Source organism: Hydra viridissima, unplaced genomic scaffold (genome assembly GCF_058129835.1).
Source record: "Hydra viridissima isolate aposymbiotic clone 2 unplaced genomic scaffold, HvirCarnegie_v1 scaffold_4, whole genome shotgun sequence".
NCBI classification, from domain to species: Eukaryota; Metazoa; Cnidaria; class Hydrozoa; order Anthoathecata; family Hydridae; genus Hydra; species Hydra viridissima.
The window spans coordinates 20,390,131-20,415,272 of NW_028324303.1; the positions used below are offsets into that span (position 1 = coordinate 20,390,131).

Sequence of the window (25,142 nt, forward strand, 5' to 3'; positions counted from 1 at the left end):
TCAAAGCTAAAAATGCTGGGTTCAAAAATGAAATTCATTTTAAAAAACTTCATTAATTTTATTATAGATTCTTTTATTCACACATGATATATCTATAAACTGTCTCTTAAGTTTCATACAACTAGTTTCTTTGTGGGTAAGTAACAAAAAAATGTCTATTATATCAACAGAACATGTTTGGCATATCTGCCCTTTCAAATATCTGATGCAGATTTTTATGGTATCCCTTTTTTTAGTTGATGTTTATTGCTAAACAATATCTTCCTCTATGCCTTCATAAATAACTAAATCATCAGGTATACCAGTTTCTCCATGATCTATTACAAGTTCTTCTTCAGCAAAACTTTCTGAAGGTGAAGCATCCCTTTTTGAATTTGACTTTGCATGCGTTAGAATATGACTTTTAAGATTGGTTGATTGAGCAAAACATTTGTTGCATGAATCAAAAGGACAAACATATGGCCTGTCTCCTGTATGTATTCGAACATGTGTTCGAAGATTAAAATCAAGACTAAATCTTTTGCCACAACCTTCAAATGTGCACTAAAAAATATAAAACTTTTAAAAAATGTTGAAAATTGATTAAAAAGGAAAATAAAAAATAAAACTTTTTAAATGAAAAACTACCTGAAACGGTTTTTCACCAGTATGGACAAGCTGGTGTCTTTTTAGTTTAGAACTCTCAGTGAATGCCTATGAAAAAGATAATAAATGCATTATTGAATATTTACACATATTTATGTAAATTATGTAATGTTATAACAACAAAACAATTAAATATGTAAATACATAAATAACTATATACACTTAAAATGTGTATAAAATATTGTATTTACTAAAAAACGTATTAAAGAAAGATACTTAACCTTTCCACATTCTGCACAAACATGAACACGAGGACCATGGGTATGTAAATGTTTTCGCATTGCTGAATTGTCTCTAAACAACTTTGAGCAACCCTTTGGAAGTAAAAAAAAAAAAAAAAAAAAAGTAAAATAATATTCCACAACGAAACCCTAAGCTAAAGAATAATGAGTTCAAGTTTACATTGTGCGGACATGAAATGCTTTTTGGCGCTTCTTCAGTTGTTTTCTTTTGCTTCTTTGACTTTCTAAATGAATTTTAAAAAATATGCAGAAAGACAATCCTAATTTTTAAACAAAATTTCAAACAGCAATAAATATTATACTATTTAAAAGTGAATATGCAACTTTTTATTTTACATATTTTCTTCATAATGTGTTTTTATATGTCATGATCCACTTAAACACTTTGCTTTATTTAGATTTACTAAATTTAGAAAAAGGCTGATGCTTTAAAATTTCAGAGGAACAGATTAGAGCAGGGAAATTTTAAGAACAAGACTAGAAAAGAAAATTTCAGTAGATACAAACTCCTATTTGAATAATAAAGACCTGCCATTTTCCTAACAAAACTACCTTAAGCTTTTTAATGAAAATTCTTTGAAAAAAGAAATCTGAGGATCATTTTTTAAAATGATGACTGGAAAGATACTGATACACTCATCAGCATGTCTTAGCAATAGAGAGAAAAATTGCTAGGTATCCTTTTTTACTTTATGTGATAGAAAACTATATTTCTTATTATGTTATTCTTAACTTTTTTTTCTCTGTTAATAGATGAAATTTTTAATTTTTTCAATGGAAATTTAGTCATCAGAGTATTTTTAGTTTGTGATAAACATGACACTTATACATAAAAAAAAAAAAAAAAAAAAAAAAAAAAAATTTGTTACTTTCACATCTGCAACTTTGTGCATAGCAATTCTTGAAATTTAAAGTAATTCATAGTTAAAGAATTGCCCTTTTAGATGGTGAAATATGACTTTAGCAAACCTTAATATTCATCAATGTTTTTCTTGAATAAACATAAAGACATTTTTCCCTTAGACATTTCAAAAACAATTTTTGAAATTGATACTGTTGAATGCTATTCTTTAACAAATAAACAACATCTACTTTTACAACAAAATCTTGTTATGCTTTTTTACCCTCATTATAGAACATTTTGCTTTAATTCTAACCTGACAATAACAAAGTGATACTGTTTCTTAAAAAATTCTATTTTCTGGAAAGCTCTTTGGAAGAATGGTTAACAAAATTTTTTCTGAATTTTTAAAGATTTCAAAATTCTAAGAATTTTTAAATTTTAGTTTAATTATTGACTAAATATTGCCACTGCTTAAAGTTTTTAAACACAAAGCTTTTTTTAAAATGATACTTTTATGACAAGTATTTTTCAAAAGTTAAAATTTATATGTACCTAGTTAACTCTGTTAGTTGTTTAGGATCACTAAGATCAACATCTTTGGCAGGTGAAATATTTGAAGTTAAATCAACTTGTTCAACAAGTTTTGCTTCCTCGCTTTGATTTTCAATATTGGTCTCATTCTCATCTAATGAAAAAAATATTTCATAACTTGGCACTTTAATATATATCCATATATATATATATATATATATATATATATATATATATATATATATATATATATATATATATATATATATATATATATATATATATATATATATATATATATATATATATATGTATGTAAGCATGCATCTAAGTATTTATGAATAGGGTTTGGACTTTTTTTTAGCCTCTGTGTTCGTGTGTCAAAAGTTGAAGAAATTTGTTTAAAAGTCTTCGTACCATTCAATTTTTTAAAAGTCTTTGCAGCATTAACTCATTTATATCAAATGATTTTAAAATTTTTATTGTATCTGTAAAAAGGAGAAACTTCATATTGAATTAATTTTGTCTAAAAGAACTATAAACTTGTATTTCATAACTACATTAAAGATTTTGTCATCTTCTACGAAACTTGTTCTGCAGGGTGCTTAAAGTATTTTACCAGATTGTGTATACATGTGTTTATATATAAAAACAAATTGAAATATTGCCTAATAAATACCTGAAGCCCATACAAAAACTGAAAATTCCCCTTCAAATGTTTTAATCTGCACCTTTTTTCTGGACCATTTTCGAGGAACATCAACCTCATTTGCATCATCAATATCACTGTTTGCAGTTGTAGATTTATTTTTAGGTTTAATTTTCGGTTTCAAATTTTTGTTTTTTTTACGCTTATTTCCTGATTTCTCAGGGGTTTGTTGAATAGCAGCTTCAGTTGAAATTTCTTGCTCTTCTCCTACTAAAGGGATATCAGCTAAAGAATCCTCAAAAAAACCATCTGAAACTGTTTCGTTACCGCCTAAATGAGAGTTAGGTTGTAATGCTATCAATGGTTGAGAATAAAAAGACCCATCAATAATGCTCAGATTGTCTTCATCGACAGAAAGTAATGAATTACTTTCTAGACCATCAATTGTTAAATCGTCCGCCATTTTGTTTACGGCATTAAGTTTGTTACAATAGGACCGACTTTTTTAATTTACATCAGCCATTTCTTTTTTACAAGAAACTTTTTTATAGTTACGCAAAAGCCTCGGCGTTCGGTTTTTTTTAACGAACGATAACGAACAAAGTACAAATTTCTATATCAATGGAGCAAAATAAAATTTTCTGAAGTTAATAAGATAGAACTCTTTATGCCTTTAAAACTGAGGTCTTTGGTGTGACAAGTCTATATTTATTCGTAAATTTGCTATAAAAGTACCATATAAACATATTATAGTAATAACTTTACGGTCTTCATCAAATAGAAACTCTGCAAAATATTTTGAAGGGTTGAAACAAATTAACATAATTTTGTAAACTTTTTTTTTTTCTAAGTATACAAATTATTTTGAATAAGATTTATTTTAATTTACAAACACAAAAGTTTTTATTTTGTTCGTTATTATTCGGTAAAAACCGAAAAACCAAACCCCGATGATTAGTTGCGCCGATCAAAGCGAGATCATAAAATAAGGTGACAGAAATTCCCCACATTCTCTCAAGTAAATTTTCTTTAATTTTTATATTCTTATGGAAAATCAATGTTTTACAACATCACTTAATTTTATCTACATGACACATTAATAAATTTTATTAGTTTTAATTGATTTTTTTTTTTTTAAATAAAAACAAAAAAAAAACAATAAAAAAAAAATACAAAAAACAAGAAAATGATGATAATGATCATGATGATGATGATCATCATCATGATGATGATGATGATGATGATCATCATCATCATCATCATCATCATGATTATGATGATGATGATGATTATGATGATGATGATCATGATAATCATGATGATCATGATCATGATAATGATCATGATGATCATGATGATGATTATGATGATCATGACGATCATGATGATGATGATCATGATGATAATCATGATGATTATGGTGATTTTGATGATCATGATGATCATCATGATGATGATAATCATGATGATCATCATGATCATCATGATTATCATCATCATCATCATCATCATGATAATGATGATGATACCTTGGAAAATCAAGATTATACAAGCAATCATGACAAAAGTTTAGTCACAAGATTCGGCCTATTTTTTTTCTTTGATGGTGTTCTGAGTCACGTCCATCTGATTTCTATGTTGCCAAAAAGACTTACTTATAATCAAGTGAATTGTAATTGAAAATTTCTAAATAATTAGGCATAAAAATTTTACCAGAGCTATTTAATTCTCTATTTAAGCTCATTTTAACCTAATTGCAAGTTAACTTAATTATAAATAAAAATAATTTCAATTTTAAAATTTCACGGTGATCCGGTTATTGGTTATTTCCAATTCATTTTATGTCAAGTTTATTAAATATAGTTTACTTTTAAAATATTTATGTAGAATCAACAACAAAATCTTTAAAAATGTTGACATTAACAAAGGTTTGCCATCCGCCAATTCTTATGCTGTTAATACAAGTTCATAGTGGTGGTATATTTATTAAGGACAATGTAATTTTAAAAACTCTTGATGTTGTATGAATGTATTAAAAAAGTTACAGATAAAAACTTTCATAAACATTATTTCACTTTTTTAACTTTTTGGTTTTTAAAAGATGTCGCCCCCCGTTCCATGCAGCACTTGACTTTTCGTTTTTTTTTTTTACTCCATAAAACGAAAGGATAACAAAAACATAAGTTGCGCTTTATTTTAACGGATTTTCTTTTTTTCTTTTCTTTTTATTGTTATTATTGGATTTTAGTTATTATTACTGAGTGAAATATTGTAATCTAGCAAGATTTAATGTAAGCAAAATGGCGGTTCAGAGAAACTACTGGAGAATAAGACTAGCGGTACAAAGAAACTCTCGGATAGTAAGCCTCTGGGACCGTAACTACTCCTCTTAACTTACTAGTGTAGGGGTTGGGATTATTTGGACTCGGATTTGGGTTCATTATATTTGGTCGTTTTCTTTTTTTGATTTTTTCTAAGTTTGTTTCTTGCTCCTGCATTTGTTCTATTTCTTTTTGCAAACGAACTCTCTGCTGCTCTATCTCTAATCCAGCTCGGTTTTGCTCAATTTCCTTCTGAATACGAGGTTGTTCAAGATCTTTCTGAATTCTAGGTTGCTCATTCTCTTTTTGGAACTTTGGCTGAAAAATCTCTTTTTGAAAGTGAATTTGGTCAGGCTGTTTTTGGAAATGGGATAGTTCATTTTCTTTCTGCAAACTTTGAATTTCATTTTCTTTATGAGAACGAAGTTGTTCGGAATCGTTTTGAATGCGGAGATGATCAGCCTGATAACGAAATTGGTCTTCATCTTTTTGAAAAATGATAGGTTCTTCTGTTACTTTTTTAATATAATAGATCTGTTTTTCAAGATCGCTTTGAAACTGAGGTAGCTTCGACTGTTCTGTTTCTTTAAGAAAACGTTGCGCTGTTGAAAAACCAGGATCGTTATTTTTGTTAAAGCGTGAATTCATCTGAAGTTCAGCGTCACGATCCTCTTTCTTTAATGACATATTAATTGCTTGCTGCTCGTTTGGATCTATTTTAAAAATTGCTTGCTGCGAAATAGCTCGAAGTGGTGGTGTAGCTACAATAGGTTCTAATACATCTTTCGCTGTCGTGGGAACTTTGCTAACAAGCTTACTCCATAAACTTTTAATATTTTCTTTGTCATTCTCCGTATGAACGAAACCTTTTGGGGAAACAACTAGCTGAGCCCCACCTATTGTTTCACGTTCAGTTTCGACATCAGGCACAACACTGACAATATTGGATGCCTCTTTTATAGAGTTTTTAACGTCGGGAGAAGTTTCTTGCTCAAAGGTTAAGCACGGTATCTTGAGCGTATTAAAGTAAAGATGGCCAACGGCATCAGCTGTATAAGAGTTTGCGTTTTTTAAGCAAGTTCGAAATTTGGCATCACAAGAGCAAGCCATAATATCATACTCAATATCGTTTTGAAAGCCATATTTAGTGCTTTTAGCTGGCACCACCCTCTGGCAATCATTATGTTCATTACAGCATATGTCTGTGGCACGAAGGCTTGAGGTAACATCTTCTGTGATATCGCCTTTTTTTGAAATTTCTCCTTGATAATGGATGTCAATGTGTTTCTTTGAACCGCAAACCCGGTTGCCTAAGTAAACATTTAAGAAACGTAAATAGGAGTGACGTCATTGAATCAAGAAAGTTTTAATTTTTCTTTCTTTTTTTTCGACTTCTTCACATTTTTTTTTACTTTGATTGATGCTCTGTATTTTTCCAGAATTTTTTAAAGGAAATATTAAAGTTTTAGAGCTTGAAACTTTTTATAAATTTTTTTTCTTTTTGATTGTTACAATGATTATGTTTATTATGTTGATTATGTTGATTATGTTACAATGATTATGTTGATTATGTTACAATGATTATGTTGATTATGTTATAATGATTATGTTGATTATGTTACAATGATTATGTTGATTATGTTACAATGACAGTTATATTTTAATTCTCTGAACTTGGAATGTAAACAACCTTTCTTTTCACATTTTAAAGGTAAAAAAGTATAAATAACGTCGCTCACAAACATGAATACTTACTAGCATGAACACTTACTACCATGAACCCTTTCAAACATGAACACTTAAACATATGAATGTTTGCAAAGATGAAATTTACAAACAAACAAAAAAAAAAAAGATTTGAATTAATATTAAACATCTTTACTCGTTATAATAATAAAGTATATATACACAATCACTTTAAACCAATAAATTAATTTTACAGAAATGCATGAGTACATATTCAGACGGCACGTTCGGAAGTGTGCTCACGCATTTTAACTTAACTATAAACTCGTTCGGCACGTACAAACTTTTCCACACAAGCACTGGATGGATTTTTTTAAAGAGGTAAAGGTTGGATGAGAGAAACGATAATTTGGTAAAAAACAGATTATACAAACACTCTTACAACAAAAGAATTTCTTTGTGACTTTGGAACGAATAAAAATCTCAAATAAAATGTTTTGTTTTACAATCTATAAATCCATTGACTTTAGATATCCTTTGAAACTCGTTCACATCAATTGATGTCTGACATTTGACTTTTAGCTCATAGCCTCAAAATTTCTTTTACAAGGAAAAAAATTATCATTCATAAAAAAGTTCTTCTCACTTACCAATCATAATTGTTCTTTTGTAAGTTTTGTCGATTTTGGGGTGCTTAACAGAAGACGAGTTACGAAATTTCTTCATCAAGTGCTTGTGTCCGACTTTTTCCATTTCTTTCTTTTTAGATTTGTGAGTGTTCTGCGTTCTTTTCTTCACGTAGCTGAGGGCGCTTAAGTCTTCCGGTTGACTGGCTAATTGATTAGTATTAATTGGTTGGAATCCATCTTCAAGTTGCCTGTATTCATCTGGTGTAAGTCCAGTCGAACCTAACGTTCCTTGTCCTAAAGGTGCACTCCTAAACGCAGGTTCCAAGGCAGTGGCTCCTATACTTTGCACGGTATTTCCTACCGATGGTCCAACAGCGTCCATTCCGATATTTGATATGCTAGAACCAACGTTGCCTTGAAAATTATCAGAGGCGTAATTTGGCTCATCGTAATTCTGGAACGGATCCGTGGGCGTACTTGCGGTTTGTATTGGAAAACTTTTATACTCATACAATTGAGAATCTATCGGTGGGTTCTTCATATTATTTGGGTGAATGTTGTAGTTATAATTATAGCTTTGATCAATTTGTTGTGGTTGACCATTCCCGTTATCCGTATAGCTCGAATCATAACCATGACCTTCTCCAGTATAATACTCGTCGCTCTCATGGTACTCATTAGAAGCAGGGTAGTCATAAGATGTGCTGGTGTATTCACCGTCATACTCTTCATCCTCGTAATCGTTTTCTTTTCCTTTTGACGATCCTTTGTGTTTTTTTTTATTTGGTTTTAAAAAATGATTTTTTAGATTTTTTCCTGATTTGTCTTTGCTTTTTAATTTTACAAAACTTGATATTTTTTCAACTTTTTTTCGATTTTTTTTGTCAAGAATTTTATGGGTAGTGCTGTTCCCTTTTTCAGGCTTACTTTCACTTTCGTTTTTTAGAGATTCTAAATTTGCTTTCGATGTTTCATCGTTTTTTGCGGGAGGTATTTTTTCTATTTCTTTTACTGAGACGTGTTTGTCGTCCTCTTTTTTCAATGGTTCAGCAGGTTTTTGATCCAACTCGGTTTTATTGGAGAAGCTAGTTTCCACTTCCGACGAATTGAGAAATGGAGCAGATGAATTGGAAATTATCGTTGCATTCAAATCGGCAGATGTAGCTATGAAATATAAAAATATTATTTATCGTATGATTACAAATAATAATCACTGTTACAGATCACTGCTATGGCGAACAACCCTGACCCAAACTGAATGACAAAAAGCCTAGTTCTGTTATTATAATGGCTGGTGGTGGTGGTGGTAAAACATCTCAATAACAAAACCATGAAAATCGAAAAAATCTTCGGTTGGTCTCCATGGAGAGGGAATCTGATAAATTTGGAAAAAATGAATTGCGAAACAACTTTTGCGAAAACCGAAGTCAAAATACGTCATCACCTTTAAACACGAAACTATTTAAAAAAAAACTTGTTTTACCTGATTTAATGCATATTAGACAGATAACCAAAAATAGCAAGTGCCATAAGGAACTGGACATAGTGAAGGTACTAACGAATCATAAGATATACTTTACGGTCTGCTCGCGTGTTACGTCCTATCCACCTCCATTATGCTGATCATGAGGTTGTCTACTGCAAAAAAAACATTTGCGTCGAAACGCTTCATTAGCTTTTATAAAGAGTCCCAACGAATCATGCCCTATGCTATTTGATGTATTATGTGCTAACTGCGCGAGATCCAAACAAGAACAGTCACGCTGAGAAACTTTGAGTTCTTAAAGAAAACTTAAGGTTGTTGCCATTATTTTTTTTTTTCTAGAAACCGAAAAATAAAATTAAACCGTTTTTTAGTTTAGAAAGTTGCAAATTGTGCATCATAAATGCTTAACCATTATTAATGCAATATTTCTAAAACGATGAGTTTCAATATAGGGGAAAGGTGCCTATGATGGCATACTTAACTTTAACTTTTCTCTGAGTCATTACCTGAAAACTTAAAAAATAATTTTTGACATGGGTGTATTCCCTCTAGCATGCAGAATAATAATGAAGCTCAGAATTTTTACTATTTTGCTTTTTTATAAGTATATACCGTTAAAAAAAAAAATACAAGTATGCCATCATAGGCAACTAACTGCTCCTATGATGGCACACTTTAAAGAAAATAGACAAACAAGAATTTTTTTTTGTTTTTTACTAATGGAAACACAACTTATCAAAAAAACAAAATTAAAAATAAATATTTGGTCTATAAGCATAGTTCACATATAAATTTTTTTCTAATTCTCTTTATGCTTGCAGATAAACAAAGACACTAAGATCCGCATTTTTGACAACAAATCCATGGTTCTTTAGAGCAAGACAGCGAATAAAGTTCATAACAATACAAAAATGCTGTATCAGATTCGAAATCCATTTTATTATTACTTCTTTTAATCTCCTCACTGCAGTATTTTTCTTCAACAGCTGTCTTTCTTTTTGTTTTTCTAACAAATTTTTTCTTTTTCTTTGTTATCTTTCTCTTTTGCCTTATCTTTTAATTCTTGGATATCCGGTGTGGTATTCAGAAGTCCAGGACACAACTTTTGCATACTAGATCTTATCCTTTCTTTGAAACAGAAGATCCAATGCATATGGAAGGTTCTGATGGGGGAGATCTCATTTCCAAATGTGTTGGTTTCTCAAACTCTTGTATTTCGTCTTTGTTCTTAGCCTGATCACCTTTTTATTAGCATAAAAATTTATTTCAGGCATTTTTTTCAATTCATTTTGCAGACTTTCCTATGTTGGCAACTCCTCGGTATGCCATCATAGGAAAGAGTCACCATATTTATTAAAACAAGCTGTGTCTACCTTATTCTACACAAAGCATTAAAATAAGTATTCTAATAAATGTACAAAGCTTTCAGATGAAATGAATGAAAATTTCACTTCTGTATGATCTATAGTAAAATTGTAATCCTAAATATATGAGGGCATTAAATCTACAACACCACATGCGAAAATTTATGTCTGTTGATTACAAAAGCATTATTTATGACGGAGGGATGAATTTTTACCAGAAGTAATGAATTACTAATATACACATGTTGGTCTAATCACTTATGCACCAAAACTAATATTTTTGGAAATACGACCAGTATGCCATCATAGGCGCTATGCCATCATAGGCACCTTTCCCCTACAATTTATTTTTATGCATACAGTTACCCATCGAAGTTTTATTCAAGCTAAAACCAGTTCAGGCTTGGAACAAAACTTTAGATGCAAAGAGTAGACTAAACTTTTACAGACCAATTTAGATCTTAGATTTTACAGACCAATTTAGATTTAGATTTTACAGACCAATTTAGATATTTTATGTACATAACGCTTAACTTATGTAACTAACGGAGACTTAAAAGGACAACCTGTTTTTGATTGCAAAAAATTAGATTACCAGCATCTTTAAAGAAGCCTTTTAAATGACGCTGACTAGTAAAAGCCAAAAACATAAATAAACAAACAGTCAACCAGTAAAACAGTCAACCAATAAAACAGTCAACCAATAAACCAATCAAACAATCGACCAATCAAACAATCGAACAATTGAATAAGCAAACAATCAACCAATCAACCAGTAAAAGGAATATCCAAGGTTAAAGTACTTTTTCAGGCGAGTTCTTTTGCCCCGGAAATAAAGATTATGTGGAGTGCTGCAAATTAGGTAATTATCTCGTGCACTGCAATGCTTACTTTAAGTTAAAATATCGATAAGTTTCTAAATTGAAACTCTCAAAATTACAGTATTGCGGTAGTATTATAGGATTTTAGCGCTGTTATCGATTTGGAATGCTTTTTCCGTGCTTTACATTTCTATTAAGGTTGAAAGTTTTTTTGCCCTTCCGTCAATTCACAACGAGTATAAAAATACCATAATAATAATAATAAAAAAAAGTGTTGCTATCAAATGAGTGTTTATGTAAAACAAATTTAAGGCCAGAAAATTTGCAAAAAGTTTATGTATTAATATAAACCACATTTTTTGATTTCTTTATACAAAAGTAGATCTTCTAGATGATCCGGGACCTTAAAACAAGAGTAGAAATTCTCTTGATAATCTGCCATCTTTTTATGACACTCGGTTAACATTAAATAGTACGATTCACTTTATTTTCGTCATCCTCAGATTTTTTACCATCCTCAAATCTTCTTCACTAACCAAGTTTGCAAATTTTTTGTTCCTAAATTAAAATGTTTCCTTTTAAAAAAACTTTTTGTAGAGGTAACGTTTTATATCGTTGATCTAAATCCGATCGAGACTTTATGGAAGATATCGGGGTGGCTTCACAAGATAATCAAACCTCTAATTTCAATGAGTTTTAGGGGAAGTTCAAAGCATCTAAAATGCCGCTATTGTCGAACGATGTCAAAGGCTGGTTAGTAGTATAACATCAAGATGTGCTGAAGTAGTAAAGACTAATGGCGACCTGACAAAATCTTAACATCAATTTAAATGATGTAGATTTTTTATACAGCACAATTTTTTTTGTTTGATGTGCTATTTTTATTATCACAACTTCCTTGTAAACTTTTTTTTTCTAAATGGAAATTGATACATTGTTTTTTTAATTTCTCCGATAAAGAAAGAAAATATATTAACTCTAATGAAGAAAACTTTAAGTGATTCTGTGATCATTTAAGTGATTCTGTGATCATCACTGTATTTCTGTGATGATCACTACATGGACATGGAGTAAGAGAAAATAAATATTTTTAAGGGTGTGTGATTAAATTGAGGTAAATATTTTCTACACGTTGCTTTTCTTTATACTTTTTTAAATTGATTAATTTCGGATTTCTTTCTTTTCTTTCTATCTTTCTTTTCCACAAAAAATTTCTCGCTTCGAAGAAAATTAAAATTGTGTTCTCAGTCCGCACATTAAAGAGATCATTGATGATGATGATACAAGATCATCTTAAATTAAAGATGTAAGATGAGCTGGTTTATTTGCTTCCCTAAAATTACCTTCAATGAAGTGATTTTTTGGGAACTTGGTTATTTTGAAAAAAGTTGATTTAGGTAGTTCTCAGACTTTTCTGGTATGATATGACTTTTATTCCTCTAATAAAAGAGCCTAGTCGAAGCATTGATTAAATTTGCATGAATGGTTTGCATTAATTCGCATACCTTTTATATAGCTGTTGAAAACAAGCTCGCTCTTTTAAATGACTCATATTTTGCAATCAGTTGATATAAAGCCGTTTCTGACATATTCATCAGTTTTTAAGTCGATTCTCCGTATTCCCTGCATTTTGGCAAATAATCTCCCCTCATTTTGGCAAGTAATTTTAATGGAATAATTTGATGTAGTAAATCTTGGATTAGTTTAATCAAATGCTTTATTATCAAAAATTTTCGCGGGATAAGCTAACCGCGAAATTTAAAACGAATGCATCGCTGAAAGAAGGCATCGCTGAAAAAAAAAAAGCAATTTTCGCGGAAATAAATCTATATTTGCAGATCGAAGAAAAATGTTTTTTTTCGCGGATTGGGTGTCTATTCGTTGAATTCATGAAAATTCCTGACTATAAAACAGCTTGCAAGAGCCTCACTCCGTCCCCCTACAGAAGTATATGCAAATAAGTCGCGAAATTGTATTTTTTACGAAAAGATGTTTCAACTGTTATTGTTGTTGGTGTCGGTGGCGATGGTTTTAAATAAAATTTGTTAGATTAATAGACGTAAGGGATCCACGCTAAAAATTAAATCGTTGACTCAAATTATCATGAGCGATAAGTATTTCAGCCAGTTAAAAAAAAAAAAAAAAAAAAAAAAAAATTAAAAAATTAAAGAATTTAAAAATTCCGAGCACTTTTTTTTTACCATTCAAATTTTTATGATGAAATTTAAAAATTTTAAAGTTTTATCTGTTTAACAGCATTTTTTTTTTCTTTTAATGTTTGTATTTCAATTGCATTCATTATTTATCAATTCTCAGGTCTCTCTTATTATTATTATTACTTTTTTTGCTAATGTTTATTATAAATTTATAATACTTCATTTCTATTTGCTAACATGAGAAGCATCTGAAGTTTTAAAGTTTTCGTTTCTTTAGAAAGCGCAGTCAGGAAAAATCGATTCCTATTTCTTCGTTGCCTTGACAACAAATTTTTTGATAGCAGAAGTTGAATGATCCTAAATTTAATGTTTCTTTTGTTCTTAGCTTTTTAAGGTTGGTCGTTTTGCAATTGAACAATGGAAGGTAACATTCTGGTTTTTGGTTATCTTTTTAAATAATTGTGTTACTGATTTCTATTTTACTTTTTACCGGACGCTTTAAACTAAAAAAAAGATGTTTTAATCAAAGTTCTATGTTAGCGATTTTTTCCCCGCAAGACGCTTTTAAAAAAAAAAAAACGTTTCAGATATTTTTCTTCTTTTAGTTCTCATTGGTCAGCGAACAATATATGAAAATGTTATGCTCTTTGTTTAGGACTTGAAAAATGAAATCAATATATTATACTGAACCAAATAAAGATTTGTTGATCAGCCAGTCTTAATAGCAAGGCAGCCACAAGGTAAGAAGTAGAGAAATTTCGATTTTAAATGTTTGTCGGACTAATTCAAATGTTCAACTTCAGACGATTTTTTGTACTCGAAATGTTATAAATTACAAATGTTCCAGCAAAAGCTATATATAGCTCAAACATAATAAAACACTATTTAAAGCTGAAAATCGGTTTACAATGTTTTGTTCGAACGTGAATTATTTACGATTCTCAGATTAGTACGAAAATTAGGACACGCGAAAACAAATACTTTAAAAACTTTTAACCTGAATACCGAGAAAATCGCTTTTTTTAAACTGAGGATTTAATTTAGTAATTTACGAGAACTAATCAAAAAAATACAATAAAACGTTTATCGATTATCAGTTATCGGAAGAATGATGCGATTAATCAATAAAAAAAAACGTAATATTAGTAATTTAAACAACAATGAAAGAATGTAAAGCTCGGAACATGAGAATTTTAATTCTGTGAAATTTAACCTGCTGCTAAATTCTTGACGTAGAAAATAATTGCTAAAAATAAATCCAATTCGAAAAACTTACTTCATCATTTTGAAAAAACCTTAACAATTTAGTGATAATTTAAGTAATTTTGCTACCTTTGTTAAAATTTTATTTTTTTAGCAGAAAACTTTTGGGTCTTTCTTTTGTTTTTTTTTTTTTAAATTCCAACAGGAAAAAATATTACAAAGTTTGTTAGGTTAGTTCACTCTCGGTCTGCATAGACTTCCGAGACGACAAATAGTCAAGTGTAAAATCGTACACTACTTAACATCATCATATGATGTGAGCACTCTGAAAAATCAAAATAAAATCCAGCTGTCCTCTTCTTTTATGGTTGCGGTGCTGAATTAGTTTTTCACATTTTCTAGGGGGAGTATTATCACATAACCTATGGCAAGCTGCATAATAGCTGTACAAAAATTAGCGTACCATTAGGCTGCTTAATGAAATATTATAATGAGAGAGTTAAATTGTAAAGATACGAAAATCAGTGTATCTATTACTACTTATAGAAGTTTAAAAGATGATAAACTTTGTTTACCAGCGCGATAAAATATGTTATGGATTGTGGTGACATTTTTATATTTTACTTTTTACAGAGAAAGAATATTGCTCCAAGCTTGTAACAACAACAAAATTATCTCTATATATATTTGCTAAGTGATACTCTATGCATATATGATGATAATAGTAATATCTATGTATTACGCTTTTACATTATTGTTAACACATTATTACAATATATAGATATTTTTTGTTTTTACATTTGATATGCTGTACATAAGTTATATATACAGCATGTTTACACTTCTTGTGTGTAAACATGCTGTATATATAACTTATGTGTTGCTTTTTTACTTACATTAACATAAATAGTATTTTGGTGTTTATAGCTTTTATATTGTATATTTAGATATAAAGACATGAATGGACTACAAGGAGGATTTACAGGCTTCATGAAGATAAGAATACTTGAAGCAATGGATCTCAATAAAACCAATGTTAAATCTCAAATTGTAACTTCAATGAAAGTTTCATCTCTTGATCCATATTTACAGGCATATGTTGATGACCAAGTTATTGCCAAAACCTCCAAGAGAATATCAACATATTCCCCTATTTGGGAAGAAGATTTTAGTATAGATCTTCATAAAGCAAAAATTTTAAGTTTAACCGTTTTTCATTCATCTAAAGTTGGTGCAGACTCATTTGTTGCTAATAGCTCTCTACCAATTCAAGAGATTATAGATGAAGGACAATCAGATCTCTGGGTAGGAACATGTGTTATCTATTACTATTGTTGTTTGACTGCAATCAAATTTTCCTGCAAAGATGCATTTTATGTATTTTAGCCTATGAGATAATAAGCTTGTTTTTTAATGATATCAGACATGAATGCCTAGTAATATAAAGATTAAGATCAGGCTTTATGTTTAGGTTTGGATAGTGTAGGGTTAGGTTAGCAGGATGTTGCAAAAATTAGAGTAATAGCAGAGATATTTTTTGTAGAATCTTTATTGATCTATAGTTTTTTATTTATAATAATTTTGTTGCAAGTACTCACTAATTAAAGTGCAATTTAAAAGTTATAAACAAGAGTTGTTAAATGAATGTCTATTTGAATTAACTATATGTAGCTGCAATTACCAATTAAACTTGGTGAACTTTGACATAGATGTAAATACCAATTAAATTAGAAGTACTTTAGCATGTAGGTAAAATGTTAGAACATCAATACAAATTTTAGTAGAAATGTTGCTTTGAAAATAAACATTTTAAGTCTAGATTTTTTTGCTGCTGTTTGTATATTCATAAAACTTCATATTCATAACTTTCATATTTATGTTTATTCTTCTTTGTTTTACACTTGGGATAACTTTGGAACAGGTTTTTTTTTGTAATAACATTTTGAAATTATAGGAAATGTTTGGTAAATAGTACCTTAACAAACATTTGAAGAGATTAAAAAAAAAAAAAAAAAAAATAGAAATGTTGTTTTATATCTTTCAATGTTTCTTTATAGATTCAACTTGAACCAGCTGGCAAGTTACATTTATTTATCGAGCTGAAGTCTGGAGAAGGTATCTAAACTTAGTAACCAATTTTTTTTTTTAATATCCCATTAAGAAATATAAAAAAGAAATAATAGTTTCAAAACATTTCTTTTTATTATTCTATATTTTATATATAAAAGTTATACTAAAGAGAAAGTTAGAAGTTCGTTTGTCTTTTTTAGATTCACAACCAAGAGCCAACTCTATTCAGTTCAAGCAAAGAGATAGTTCTTATTTAAATAAAAGAGGGCGTCGAAATGCTGTGCGCAGGCGCGTTCATCAGATTAGTGGACACAAGTTTATGGCAACATACCTGCGTCAATTTACTTTCTGCTCACACTGTAAAGATTTCATTTGGTAAGTTGTTCTGTTCAGAACTATTTACTAAATCTATAATAAATAGTAATTAGTATTTATGTTAAAATAGCCAAAGTTATATTTTATGTAAATTCTGCTTTTAGGGGCGTGATTGGGAAACAAGGCTACCAATGCCAAGGTAATGATTTTTATGCTGTTATATTTACAAAGCTTTCTAAAGGTGATTTTTTTTATGCAAGTATTATGAGTTTGGGTATAAGTTGTTTTACTTTAGGTAGGTTATGTGTTATGTGGTAAGAGCATGACTAAGATTCATTGTATCTTTCAGTTTGCAGTATAGTAACCCACAAGAAATGTCACCATTTAATAGTTTCAAAGTGTCCTGGTGTAAAAGTAAATGAGGACACAACTTTAGAACAGGTACATTTTAAACTTTAATGAACTTTTTAAATAAAATTGGAAGTCACTTATGTTATACTTTAATTTTCTCTTATAAGTTGGAGAATCAGAGAATTAGTTCAACTTTTGTCTCTTTTAGAGGTTTGGCCTAAATGTTCCACATAAATTCCAGACTCACTCTTACAGACGCCCCACATTTTGTCAGCATTGTGGTTCGCTATTATATGGCATTATAAAACAAGGTGTTCAATGTAAAGGTATGGTTAATTTGTTTCCTGCTATTTTTATAATAGTGTGTTAAGTTATTTTGTGTAATTTTTGTAATAGTGCGTAAAGTTATAGTGTGTAAAGTTACACAAGATAACTTTGTCAAACTTAAAAATTAATTAATTTTTTTTTTCATTCTTAAGTTTGAAAAAAACTTGATGTAATGCTTAACTGATTTTAAACTTTTTCCTTCTTTGAGGATTCTATAAAATAATCTTTCATGTGACATGATATAGGTATGATGTCTATCATGACATGATATATGATTTACTGCAGCTTTAAAAACGTTTCCATATTTTATCCATTTCCTGTCCTTGCTTGTTTTTGAAAATACAACTTATTTTTTCACCAATATTTTTTTAAGACTGCGCACTTAATGTACACAGAAGATGCCAAGCTAATGTTGCCAATGATTGTGGTGTAGATAGACAAAAACTTGCTGAAATTTTAGGTGAAATTGAGAAGAAAACTGTTCATGATATAACTCAAACACACAGCCAACCCAAGAGAATAATTGTGAGTTTTTTCAAATGTGAATGTTTGTTTTTATCTTAATAAAAACTGTGTTAAACTTGTTCTAAAGTAAAAAAAAAGTTCTTCATGTAAAAATTCTGTAGTTTTGTGGAGTTTGTTTAAAATTGATGTTGGGTTTAATGATTTTAGAGATATCCTTGCTATTATTTCAACCCCATATATATGAAATACAGAACTTTTTTCTTTCTAAAAGTCTCAGAGATCAAATGTTACTAATTTACATGTATTAAATATAAAGTGTGTATTGTTCTTTAATGTTTCATTAGTTGCTGTTTAAACTTTCTGTTGAGGTTTTTATTAATAATACAGTAGTTAAAAAAAATCTTTTTTTAAGTTAAAAAAAACAGCTCTTTTTAAGTTTGTTGTGGTTTTTAGGCTATTTTGTTAATGACCTTTTTTAGGATGGAAATCATAATGGAAGATCCAGTGTCAGCTGCACTGTATCAAGTAACCCCACTACTGTTAAACAATCTATGACCAAAACACTTTCACTAAATGATAAATCCTCTATATCTAATCTTGCATCCTCACCAGGGCAGAGGCGTAGAAATACTAGTTTTGACACTAAGTACACAATGGATTCTTTTACTTTCTTAAAGGTTATTGGTAAAGGAAGTTTCGGAAAGGTTATTTTATTTATGTTATTATTTATATTATATTTAAGGTATATATTTGCTCATCCAGTGGATTTCTAACATTCTTAACAATGCATTTTTACTTCAACTATTTAGTTTCGATGCAATTTTTACTGCAAATAGTTCAAAATGCAAATCAAATTTTTTAATAATGGAAATGACTTTTAAATAAATGGACAGGGTGTTAGTTTAGAAAAGTCTATTTAAGTGTAAATGTACCTTGAAATTTACATGTACTCTCACATTTAAGTGTTCATGAAAGTACACCTTGCATTTTTCTTTTCAACTTTTGATAAAAAAGAAATGTTTAAAAGATGTTGCAATCTTTTCTTTTTAAATTAATGTTTAAAAAAAACAAACTTTTTTTCTCTTAGGTTATGTTAGCAGAAAGAAAAGGATCCAATGAACTGTTTGCCATTAAAATACTAAAAAAAATTAATATAATACGCGATGATGATGTTGAGTGTGTGCAAACAGAAAAACGTGTTTTAACCATCACTGGACAGCACCCTTATCTTACTTCGCTTCATTCATGCTTTCAAACTCAGGTTTTTAAATTTTTTTGAACTCATAGGGTTTAATAATTTAATCTCTTATCTTAACAGATAGTTGTTTTAAAACAATTGCTATTGCAGCTGTATTTGTAAGAAATACTTATCAGTGTCTGTATTGCACCTGGATGAGCAGTATCAGGTACAGATAAATATCTGTTTTAACAATTGTCTAATTTTTCAAAACAAAAAAAATAAACAAAAAACACAAAACAAGTTTGCTTGTTTTTTTTTTTTTTTTAATATTAACAAGAAAAAAATAAGATTTAAATCAAACCTTTAGTTATAAAATTTTTTTTTTTTTTTTTTTAAATATATCAGCAGTTAAAATTATTGATATAAAGTTTGGTTTTTCATAAAGGTTCTTTTTGTAAGCTTTTATATAAGAACTTCTATTTTCAAAAAAAGATAAAGTTTTTTCTGTTTTTTTTTTTGTTTGTTTTAAAAAGAAGTAAAGCAAAAAATGATAAAAAAATATAAATTTGGTCCTTAATTATTCTTTTTTTCTTTCACAACTTGCAAAAGACTTAAGAGGCCATTTTACTGATAAACAAGTTAACATAGGTTTTGTAAAGAAGCTTTTTGTATTTTTTTTTTTTTTTACAATTTTTGTTTTGACTTATACAGAATAATTGCAAAAACTTACTTTAATAAATTCATTTAAAGATGCATCAATAAGAAATGGTTTTCTTTTAAATACAGCAAAACAATTTTTTTTCATCTTATTATGGTTAACTATTCATTTTCTTCTTTAAATTTATAAATTTTTGAGTTTTTTATATTTTACTTTGTTAATCCCAGCATTGTTTTTGTTTCCACTAGCAACATGAAACAACGAATTTACTTTAATTTTTTTTTACAGTGGACCTGTATTTCAGCATTTTAGAAATATAATTTATATTAGAAAAATCATTTAAAAGCTAACTAAGTTGAAAAATTTTGGTTCATTTTGTAGACTTGACCATAATCCAAATTACTAAGGTACTTTAAACAAAATATTAGCATATTTAAATTTTTTAAGCTATAAAAAAATTTAAATTACACTAAGAAGGTTGTCTTATTATCTTTCTAAAAAATTGTAATGTTCATCTATAATTTAGTGTTTTATTTTTAGAAGCACTTGCTTTTAAATTCCTTATTAGTTTACCAAATGGTTCTCATTCCATAGTCTTTACTATATATGTAACTAAAGAGGTTTTAAGAATAAGCTTACATTTACCTATGATTTTGTGGTATATATGTCTTCTGATAAGATTTTGTTTGTGACCTTTCTGTTAGTAATTAAGTATCACTAAACTGCAAACACATTACTACTTTATTTGATTCACTTTATGGTCTGACATCTTGATTTGGTTCCATTTCTTTTGTTAAAAAAGTTCTGGATATTTTTTGAGAATAGATCACTCTATTGATGGCATCATTTACTTTTATACAGTTTTTTATAATTGTTGTCCCAAAATATATAATATTTTTATATTTTAATAAGTTTCTTCTTTTAGACTTTTAATTTATAGAGTTCATTTTTAACTCAGGATTCATTTTTAACTCAGAGGATTCCTTTTTAACTCAGATGATTACTTTTTAACTCAGAGGATTACTTTTTAACTTAGAGCATTACTTTTTAACTCAGAGGATTCATTTTTAATTTACGGAGTTCATTTTTGGTTAAATTGTTAGTGAAATTTGTTTTTTTTTTCTCTTTTTTAATCACGTTTGAAGAAAGGACATCAAGTATTATATAAAGTTCACAAATTTTAAATTTAAACATTGAAGATATTAAATGTTGATGATTGTGAAATAGCAAACACATAGGATGTTTTTTGATTTTTTTCATTTTTCACAAGTTTTCCTGGTTTTTATAATAAAAAATTTCAATCTCTGATCTGAATTTTGAATGTTCACACATTCAAAATTCAGATCAGAGATTGAAATTTTTTATTATAAAAACCAGGAAAACTTGTGAAAAAGTTTATTTTAAACTTGTAAAAATGTTTAGTTCCCAATAAATTTTTTTTATAGTAATGGCCAGTTTGCCTTAAATTTTATTCAGGACATGTTTTGGATATTTATTTTAAAATGAAAAAGATTTTGTTTAGGAAAGACTATTTTTTGTCATGGAGTATGTAAATGGAGGTGATCTTATGTTTCAAATACAAAAAGCAAGAAAATTTGATGAAAACAGATCGAGGTTTTGATTTCTTCTTATTTTCTCATAATAGCAAGAACTAAGTTTCCTTAATTTTCAATAGATTTCTTCGTATTTCTCTGTAAATTTTTTCTATATAATTTTTCTACAAAACTTTTCCATAAAATTTACCCTAAAAAAAATTGATAAACTTTAAAAGGTTCTATGGTGCAGAGATCACGCTCGCTTTGCAGTTTCTTCATTCCAATGGGATTATTTACAGGTAACTCATTTGTGTTCAAGCTATTTGCTTTCTTGTGCTTTTAACCCATTTACAGGTAACTCATTTGTGTTCAAACTATTTGCTTTCTCATTTTTATGCTTAAAAGGAAACTAGCTAGGAAAAAATGTCAAATGACACAAAAACATGAAGTCAGGTTACATTTATTACAAATATTAAAAAAAAAAAAGTTTTAAAGATGCTTAGGCATCCTCTAATGGGGATGTTAAGCAGTTGTTTATTTTTCTAAGTGTACTCAACTGAGTACGGCCAGCATTAATGGGTTAATAGTATTATATTCATAAATGTACATTTAGAATTCTTCAAAGTAGATAAAAAGTTACTATTCCTACTACAATATTATTCATACTTTTAATTGATTGCAAAAGTCACCAAATTATATAAAGAAAAAATAATAATAGGGGAGTAGTAAAAATTATATAAAGAAAAAATAATAATAGGGGAGTAGTAAAAATTATATAAAGAAAAAATAATAATAGGGGAGTAGTAAAAATTATATAAAGAAAAAATAATAATAGGGGAGTAGTAAAAATTATATAAAGAAAAAATAATAATAGGGGAGTAGTAAAAATTATATAAAGAAAAAATAATAATAGGGGAGTAGTAAAAATTATATAAAGAAAAAATAATAATAGGGGAGTAGTAAAAATTATATAAAGAAAAAATAATAATAGGGGAGTAGTAAAAATTATATAAAGAAAAAATAATAATAGGGGAGTAAAAATTACTAAAAATTACTAAGTATAAGATACAAATCATAAATTATGAGGGTGTTTTTTTTTTGTCAATCTTTGTCCTCTAAATTTTTTGAGCATAAAAAAAATGCTTATCATTTTATCTTATTAAAAAATCATTAAAAGGAAAGATTTCAATAAGAACAAACTAAGAAAGTAATTCTAAACAATAGAGAGTATAAGAAAAGTATTAAAGTAATTTTTAGGTCTATTTTCATCATAATGTTATTGGGTTATATAGACTACTCAAAGATTGGCTTACACTAACTGTAATATGATATTTATCTTAAAGAAAAATGGTACTTTAAAAACCATTCAAGATGGCTTTATGAAAATTCAATAAAATTTTTTTTACCCCATTGTTTTACCCCATTTTTTTAACCCAAGTTATTATTTATAGAGATCTTAAACTGGATAATGTATTATTGGACAGCAGTGGACATGTTAAGCTAGCAGATTTTGGAATGTGCAAGGACAATATGGCTCAGTTACGTGTGACCACAACATTTTGTGGAACTCCTGACTATATTGCACCAGAGGTAATTTTTCTAGTTAGGTTTGCTACAAGAGAAGATGTTTTTATTAATGTTTGAAGCTTAAGTTTTTTAGATATTTCATCTCCTTTTCTTTTGCAAAAGAAACTCTAATTTCTTGTTGTAGATTGTATGTGATCTTCCTTATGGTGCATCTGTTGATTGGTGGGCATTAGGTGTACTTATGTATGAAATGATGGCTGGCCAGGTTGGATTTGCTTGTTATATCTAACAGATGACACTAACATTAGTAGCATTAAATTCCTTCTTAATAAAGCACACATAGTATTAAGTAAACATAATTTATTACCAATTTGACATATCTAAAGCTAGTAACAATTATTATATTTCTGCAACAGTAAATATTTTAACTCTGAATGATTTTTTTTGTTTGTATGTAGCCTCCATTTGAAGCTGATAATGAAGACGAATTGTTTGAACGGATCCAATCAAGTGAAGTCTTGTATCCAGTATGGCTTTCACGAGAAGCAATATCCATTCTCAAAGGAGTAAGTTTTACAAAAGCCTATTGTGTTTAAAAGAAGCAGTGAAATATAAATTACATCAATCAATTAAAAATCATCCAACCAATTTAAAATCAATCAACCAACATTTCTGATTTATCTGCTCAACAATTTTTTTTTTAAATTTATTAAGATTTTTTGTTGTGTGTTATAGCTACATATGGTCCACACTCTTTTACCTTGGTTGACACTTTATTGATCTCTCCTTTATAACTTTTATAAAATATATCTTTAAGTTTTCTTCATAGTTATTGACTAAAAACTATGAAAAACGTTTGGGATGTGTTCCTGGAATTGGAGAAGTGGCTATAAATAAGCACCCATTCTTTGCTAGTATAGATTGGAGGAAACTTGAAAAAAGGCAAATTCAACCACCTTTTCAGCCTCAAATTGTAAGTAAAAGCAAATAGTTTAAACTTTTTAAAACCATTTTTAAGGAAATGTCTGTCACAAAAAAAATTCTCATATTTTATGTTTTACATTTTGTAAATAATTCTAGAAATCTCGCACTGATGTTGCTAATTTTGACACTGACTTTACACGAGAGAATCCATGTCTTACACCTGTAGATAATGAGGCTGTTGTTAACATAACACAAGAAGAATTTTTAGGATTTTCATATGTCAATCCATCGTTTGTGTAAAAAGAATTTTTTTTTAATTCGAACATAGTTAAACAGTAAATATTTTAATAGTTTTTATTTTGTTCATTACTTTCTATTTTTATTTTCATTACTAATTTATTTGTGCAATTTGTTTTTTAGTTTATTTTGAGTGTAACCAAGTAGTTAAGTAGAAATCAATTAAATCGTCATAATTATTGCATTTTGAATCACTTAAATTGAATATTTAGTAATATATAATACTAACCTGCAAGTATTTAGTGATGTATGCAACAAAATCGATTCTTTTTTTGTAATATAAACATGAGCAGTGAATTATTTATTGTTTTTACGTTTTAACATTTTCAGAGATTCTGGATGGATTTTTTATAAATATTGTTTTGTCTCTAAATGTGAGATTTGAAAATGAAACAGAAATTCACATAATCTAAAAATTCACGATGAAAAAGAAAAATTTTTTTCTGATATTCTTGTTTTTTGCAATTTGAAAAAATGCAGACTTCGGCATAATCGCAATTGTGTCCTTTACTTTGTGAATGTAAAATTTGGGAATAATTGTTCAAAATATCAATTAATATTTTCTCTTGTATTGTATTCGTATACTGTATATATCTTTTTTTTTTTAAATTTTAAGGAATTTTAACAATCTGTTTTGTCCAGCCCAGTTTTTAAACAAATGAAAGAATTTACTTTTCACAGCATGAATGCTGGTTTATAAGTCCTATTTTGGGTCTTCTCCGATTCAATTAAAAGATAAGATCTTCAATTGTCATATTTTCTTTCCATAAAACTGTTTCTTTCAAATATTATTTTATAGAGGATTTGTATGTTTCTTATATTTTCACGAATGTTTTCATTTACGAATGAAATAAAACGAATTTTTCTGTGATGTGCTTGTTTTTTCGTTTTTATACGTTTCATTTTTACACGTAGC

At 28.6% G+C, this 25,142-nt stretch overlaps 3 protein-coding genes across 4 annotated transcripts; 1 reads left to right on the plus strand and 2 right to left on the minus strand.

The window, feature by feature from the left end:
• Nucleotides 1-56: 56 nt before the first annotated feature.
• LOC149890436 (uncharacterized) lies at nt 57-3,458 on the minus strand. Its single transcript, XM_090085525.1, has 6 exons — nt 2,942-3,458; nt 2,284-2,416; nt 1,048-1,111; nt 867-959; nt 628-693; nt 57-543 (listed from the first exon to the last, which is right to left on the minus strand). The coding sequence occupies exons 1-6, from the start codon at nt 3,372-3,374 to the stop codon at nt 250-252; spliced, it is 1,083 nt and encodes a 360-aa protein (XP_089941651.1). The 5' UTR covers nt 3,375-3,458; the 3' UTR covers nt 57-249.
• A 1,657-nt stretch (nt 3,459-5,115) lies between these two features.
• On the minus strand, nt 5,116-9,196 carry LOC149890437 (uncharacterized). The gene is made up of 3 exons (XM_090085969.1): nt 9,031-9,196; nt 7,569-8,711; nt 5,116-6,542 (listed from the first exon to the last, which is right to left on the minus strand). The coding sequence occupies exons 1-3, from the start codon at nt 9,089-9,091 to the stop codon at nt 5,245-5,247; spliced, it is 2,502 nt and encodes an 833-aa protein (XP_089942095.1). The 5' UTR covers nt 9,092-9,196; the 3' UTR covers nt 5,116-5,244.
• Nucleotides 9,197-13,732: 4,536 nt separating this feature from the next.
• LOC145182753 (calcium-independent protein kinase C-like) lies at nt 13,733-24,342 on the plus strand. 2 transcript variants are annotated; one of them, XM_090083999.1, is made up of 18 exons: nt 13,733-13,798; nt 14,030-14,114; nt 15,525-15,882; nt 16,635-16,692; nt 16,848-17,022; nt 17,127-17,161; nt 17,312-17,403; nt 17,522-17,639; nt 18,014-18,165; nt 18,585-18,809; nt 19,193-19,366; nt 21,466-21,557; nt 21,715-21,777; nt 22,930-23,068; nt 23,190-23,270; nt 23,464-23,571; nt 23,835-23,978; nt 24,086-24,342. In XM_090083999.1, the coding sequence occupies exons 3-18, from the start codon at nt 15,535-15,537 to the stop codon at nt 24,227-24,229; spliced, it is 2,148 nt and encodes a 715-aa protein (XP_089940125.1). In that variant the 5' UTR covers nt 13,733-13,798; nt 14,030-14,114; nt 15,525-15,534; the 3' UTR covers nt 24,230-24,342. The 2 variants fall into 2 exon arrangements, with proteins under 2 accessions (XP_089940125.1, XP_089940124.1); XM_090083998.1 differs by lacking the exon at nt 13,733-13,798 and having other exon boundaries at nt 13,978-14,114.
• Nucleotides 24,343-25,142: the final 800 nt, after the last annotated feature.